The 6051-nt window shown below is 40.6% G+C and overlaps 1 protein-coding gene across 2 annotated transcripts; it reads left to right on the top strand.

Annotated features, from left to right (window-relative positions):
• Positions 1–898: 898 nt before the first annotated feature.
• Positions 899–6048, top strand: c1galt1lb (core 1 synthase, glycoprotein-N-acetylgalactosamine 3-beta-galactosyltransferase 1, like b). Of its 2 annotated transcripts, none has more exons than XM_071916510.2 (4): positions 899–1419; positions 1607–1876; positions 2265–2929; positions 3686–6048. In XM_071916510.2, the coding sequence occupies exons 2-4, from the start codon at positions 1651–1653 to the stop codon at positions 4001–4003; spliced, it is 1209 nt and encodes a 402-aa protein (XP_071772611.1). In that variant the 5' UTR covers positions 899–1419; positions 1607–1650; the 3' UTR covers positions 4004–6048. The 2 variants fall into 2 exon arrangements, with proteins under 2 accessions (XP_071772611.1, XP_071772612.1); XM_071916511.2 differs by having other exon boundaries at positions 2265–2734.
• Positions 6049–6051: the final 3 nt, after the last annotated feature.

Here is a 6051-nt window from a genome sequence, read left to right on the forward strand (position 1 = left end):
GTAACACAAAGATAATGTGGAAATGGTGGGTGAATTTAAGCTTTAAAACTTAAAGGTCCTGTCTATGAGTTCACACACGCTATAATTTCTTGAGTAAATGTGACCTTTGTACTCTTTTTTTTCTTTAAAATAAATAGAATGACTTTCATGTGATACTTTTATGGCGTCTGTTTACGGAGACGCCATAAAAGTTCGCTTGGTCATTTAGTGGCAGCCAGAGTAGCCTACAATTTGATTCTCCATTCATTCAATACGATGGACATGCACAATGTCTCTGGTAGTTTCAAGTTAGGAATTGCGTTTATATTTTCGAGAAAGCCGGAAGTTACCCCGTTATTTTGGTTGCAGGACATCAAGCTAGCAGAGATCGCGAGAATACCGGTAGTTAGTAGTTTTTTTCCTTCAAAGTAAAAGCTTACAATTTGTAAAATTTGTCTGAATTTTGACAGCCAATCATATTATGACAGTCACATTTCAGTGATCGCTTATTCGAGCTGACTTGACACCGACACGGACTACAAGGCAGGTTAATGTAGCGGTGCCTGTATTTTGGTCTATTGCACTGTCTAATGTGGCCCTTGACAGTATGTAAGATACCTACATCAAAGATAGAGAAGTTAGAGAAGCTGATTTGTTAGCATCAAAGAATACGCACATCACTTGATATCAGGTGCTTAGCTTGAAAACAACATGAAAAAGACTTGACCTGACGAAGAGTCCAAGCAAGTCTAGCAAACTGTTCCTTAAACATTTTTGGTGCCCTTTTATTACTCAAAAACGTGGCAACCTATGTTCTCCTTTTATTTTGAAATCCATCACTGGATGTATTACTTTTTCTCCTGGCTGGCTTGATGCTGTAGGCAGGCACCAGGCAGATAACTTCGGGGTAACGTTAGTTTGTGCAGCGCTTAGGACAATTTTATATACCTGTTTTTAAGTCTACACTTTCGTTAAACCGCGGGGCTACACTGGTAGTCAATTGCTATTTCAGCGGGCAGTTTGGCAGTCTAGCTAACACTGTAACGTTTCCGTTAGTTAAGTTAACTTAACGCGAACTTAAAGCAGGTCGCTAAGTTAGCTATGGAGTTAGCAGTGTCGATCACACGACGAGCCAGCTAACGCCAGCTGGCCCAGGTATCAAGGCCAAGAAACAACGATGATCGATGATCTATGGCATCTGCGTTTTGTATCTCACGAAACATTTTGTTTGTGTTGTTAAGGTCAGATAGGTATCTTGCCACGATAGAAGCCTTTAGCAGGGTGGCCAGCTAAGCTAACCTACCATTCTTGTGAAATAACGTTAACTGTAACGCCATGGCCAAAACTGGCACAGCTATAACCTATCAAAATTGATACGGTTTTCCACAACGATGAAGTAGTAGCTGGATAACGAGCGCAATGGTGACAGCATCAAGTCTGGTGAGTAAACCACACCCCAGTTTGGGGAGTGACACTTTGTGCTTAGCTGTAACGCTGTCATAGCTCGTCCAGACAGTCGTTCACAAGCCTCGCCAACGAAAGCAGTATGACAGTAACTTCAAGTTGGTGACTCGGGCCTTTGAAATGAAACAGCAGGTTACGTTATTTTCCTTCCTCTCTTGAACAGCACTTGCCAAGTTAAACGACTCAAATTGAGAAACTTGGTCCAGCATGAAGGCCTTGGGATCCAGATTCTCCTTCTATGCCGGTTTCCTGGTGGGAACCTTCACACTCTACGTATTCCTGCGGCAGGTGTGGTTTGAGAAGAGTTTCTCAGCTCGTCATCCCAGTGGTTTGGACAAATCTCTTGACTACCAGCATGAACTTGAGGAAGAGAGGAAGGTCTGGAAGAAGGAGAGGTCTGCACTGTTCAACCTGAACCACCCTCATCACACAGGTACACACACTGTATGGCAATTGTTGCATAGGGATATAGGTTTTTCAGCACACCAGTACAAAACAAACGTTGTAAGTTGTAACCTTGTAAGTTGACATATGAATGCATTTCTTGCCTAACAAGTAAAACTATTTTTTTTTTAAAGAAATGTAATCATCTTTAATTGACGTCTATTTTAGATGAATGTGCCAAGGGCACATTCTTTCTTAGATTCTTCATTGATATGATAGCCATGTGCAATGTTCAGTAGTTTCAGTTTTTGACATACTGTATGTAGAGCAATATAGCCTAATTAGTTGCCAATAATTGGAAATGGATAACAGTACAAAGAATACTATAGAGGGATACCATGTAAAATGTAGTGTTAACGTACATGTTCCCTCACCAGGTGAGGATAGCCGCATGGCAGATGAGCTATACAAAAAGGTGCGCATTCTTTGCTGGGTAATGACTGGTCCCAACAATTTGGAGAAGAAGGCTCGGCATGTGAAGTCCACATGGAGTCGACACTGCAACATCGTGGTCTTCATGAGCTCTGTGGACGACCCTGACTTCCCCACTGTGGGCTTGGGCACCAAGGAGGGCCGGGACCAGCTCTACTGGAAGACGATCCGGGCGTACCATTATGCCTATGAGCATCACGGCCACGAGGCCGATTGGTTTCTCAAGGCTGACGACGATACCTATGTAATCGTGGACAACCTACGTTGGGTTCTCGCAAACCGCACGCCGGATGAGCCTGTGTACTTTGGCCGAAGATTTAAGCCCTACACCAAGCAGGGCTACATGAGTGGGGGTGCGGGCTATGTGCTGAGTAAAGAGGCTCTGCGGAGATTCGTAGAGGGTTTCAAAAACAAGGTGTGCACTCACACTACCTCTGTAGAAGACTTGGCAATGGGGCAGTGCATGGAGAAAGTTGGGGTGCAGGCAGGAGACTCTAGAGACACTATGCACAGGGAGACCTTTCACCCCTTTGTCCCTGAGCAGCACCTCACTGCCAAGTTTCCTAAGAGCTTCTGGTACTGGAGCTACTGCTACTACCCCATCTCAGAGGCAAGTGCAGCAAGCTTTGTTGAATTTCTGTTTATTCTGGAAGTAATTGCCTGTTTAGTATTACACTCGTATGAAACAACCTCAGCATTGCTAACTTTTGCATGGATTAGGCTATATGTCAGATTTGTATTGGGTTAAGCTTGACAAAAGTAAATGATGCACTAGCTTATCTGTTTGATTTATTAAATTACTTAGTGAAACCTGTTTTTCCTGAATTGTTTAACTAGAAACGAAGATGAGGAAATAGAGCACACAACTCAAACAGGATAAAATAAAAGTATACATCTTAGATTGGGTGCAAAGTCCAACAGATACTGAATTTAAAAAGTTATGACCACCACTCCTAAATTTACTCTTAAAACACAGCAATATATTTGTCTTTTTGAACTTACATGTTTAAAGAATAAATGAAGACACAGTCCATACGGTTTTGGTCATTTCTTTTTAAATACTTAAAACTGTTTGCATGACAGACAGAATTTTAAAGCAATGTCATATTTGGCTGGATCAACATAGTAATGGATTAACAAAAAAAGTAGTGATAGGCCAGTAGAAATGTAACTATTGGTCAGTTGATGTCATGATTATGTCATATAAAGAAGCAGACAATTTGCTCTGCATTTAAATCCTTAGGTGCCAGTGGGTGTGTGCCACCTTACTGTTGAGCATTTTTTTTGTGCGCATATAAAATGTGGTCTTTTGATGTTATTGGAATATAGCATAACCAAATACTCTTTTCTTCTACAATGTCCTCAGGGCCCAAATTGCTGCTCGGACCTGTCCGTGTCTTTCCACTACGTAGATGCTTCACTCATGTATTTATTGGAGTACTACACATACCACCTGCGTGCCTTTGGCTACAGATACCGTTACCAGCCCCCTGCCCCGCTGGGCTACAACATTGAGGAATTAGCAGTTTCCCGGGATGCTTCAGGTACCAACGAGCTGACTTCCCAAGAGAAAGGGAGAGGAGAGGGGGAAGATCCGTCCAGGACTGAAAAGAAACAGGATGCAAATCTTCCTCCTGCAGCTGATGAAGGCCCTCCTGCTGCTCCATTGGGCAACAAACAGTAGCACCGTGTGTGTGTGTGGGTGTGCCCAAGAAAAGTGATCATTTGGGAGGACCACAGTGTGCTTCCGAATGTTTGTTTTTCTGCTTCTGTAGAAAAGTGTGCTATGATTACCAGAATGAACAAGCAAAGTCAACTTTGGTGTTCTCACATAGAAGTGCAGCGCTGAAGAATTTTCTGGTCGAAGGATTACCATTGATTTATACTGTGACTGCAAGACTGGTTTTAAGGCTGGTTTTAAGGCTAAGGGGTTTATTTATCACTTGTATCCTTGTTTTTTCAGGTTTGTTAAGTGGTTTTACCACTTAGTGTATTTTTGAGAAGTTGATAGTAATTAGCCCCTGCTTTGTTCATAGCCGTCTGTAAGTTATATTCATTTGAATATTAACTAAAGCACCTTTTAATCCATATATTCCCAACAAGGCTTTGATTTTACAATACAGCTGATAGTTGCCCCAGGGCAAGGTTGATCTGCTGGTGGTTTATCCTTAACTAGCTTGACTACTACAAGCCCAGAAGAACTTGATGTACCACTCTCTACTCTGTAGGTGGTTCCTCACTGGATGGACCTGTTTGACTTAACACAGGGACTGGCAACCATGTGCCGCAGAGGGCTGAAAGTATGTAACCTACATACTTTCGGCCCTCCGTGACACATGGTTGCCGTTCCCTGCCTTAATTGCTGATACTGGCACTGGATATGTTCCACCAGATGTAAGTTTTTCTTTAACTTCATACTAGTGTGTTTGAGAGGAAAATATTTCTTTAACACTGCAGACTGGCAGATTTTTCTGGCCCTGTTGGTGTATGATGTTCCCCGGCTGCTGAACATTGGTGGTGTGTTACTGGCCTTTGTTCCCCTCATCTTCCCAGACTCATTAGCTTGTGCCTTGCAAATTGAGATTGTATGAGCCATCAGCTGCACACATGACTTTGCACTGTGATGATGCTTTCAGATGGAGTAAAATATTATTGCATCCTTGTGATATAGGGAGAATGGCCTTTGGCCAAGCCACTGGACAACTTGTTCATGACAACCTTTTTTGAGTAAGCAAGAAATGTTCTTTCCACAATTTTAGTTTTGACAATATTGTGTAATTTTTTAATTAATTAGATCTGGGTTGATCAGACATTTTCCTTTTTGATTAGTACATAGTGTATATTCTAAGTGAAGTACTAAGAACAGTTCCTTTACTACTTTATAACCAAATAAGGATCCTGTTCATGCTTATGAATCAATTTTATGGGAGATAATTACCAAATACAGAATAGGTGAGAATGACCTGGCATGAAGCAGGATTCAGTGATGATTAGGTAATTTTATTTTTTTAATAGAACAAATGAGTGATTGTGTTATATTGCAATATATTGTGAAAAATATTTGAATGCACTTTTGAGTGTTACTAATTAGTTGTTTTTTTAAAACACTTCAATAAGACCTTTTATTCTCATCCTTGGTGAAAATTGTATATGAGGTAACCAATGCCTATTAAGATGCCTTTTCTAAGTGTTTACACTTATATTCCCTCTGTACATGAGCACAGAGCATGTTCAGTTGTGTTTTTGTATTAAAAAAACATAAAAAGACCAATTTAAACCAAATCAGTATGTATTATATATTGATTTCTTTTGAAATCGATGCACGTTTATTAAGTGAATTCATCTGTTCAACCATAACAGTTACAAAATAATGACCTATCTTATATTTGCTATGCAGATTCTGATGATCAATGGATCCAAGTTCTGCTGGCCCAAAAAGTTAACTGATAACAACCATCTCTGGTCTCTGATGCCAATGTATTGGTAGAAAACGTCCAGTCCTCGACAATCTAATTCATTCCACATTCTAATTTTGTCAAAGGGAATGATGTACAGTACTGTATTTATACTTGGGATTTATTTATGTTGGTATTGACATCTAAATTGTGTTAGTCAATACAATCAGTGTGTTAATGAGTTTGTGTGAGTGTGTGAGCACACATGATCGGTGTGCAGTGTCTTTTTCAGTGAATGGTACTTTAATCATAAATAAATGCATATTTTATTGTACAT

Source organism: Centroberyx gerrardi, chromosome 5 (genome assembly GCF_048128805.1).
Source record: "Centroberyx gerrardi isolate f3 chromosome 5, fCenGer3.hap1.cur.20231027, whole genome shotgun sequence".
NCBI classification, from domain to species: domain Eukaryota; kingdom Metazoa; phylum Chordata; class Actinopteri; order Beryciformes; family Berycidae; genus Centroberyx; species Centroberyx gerrardi.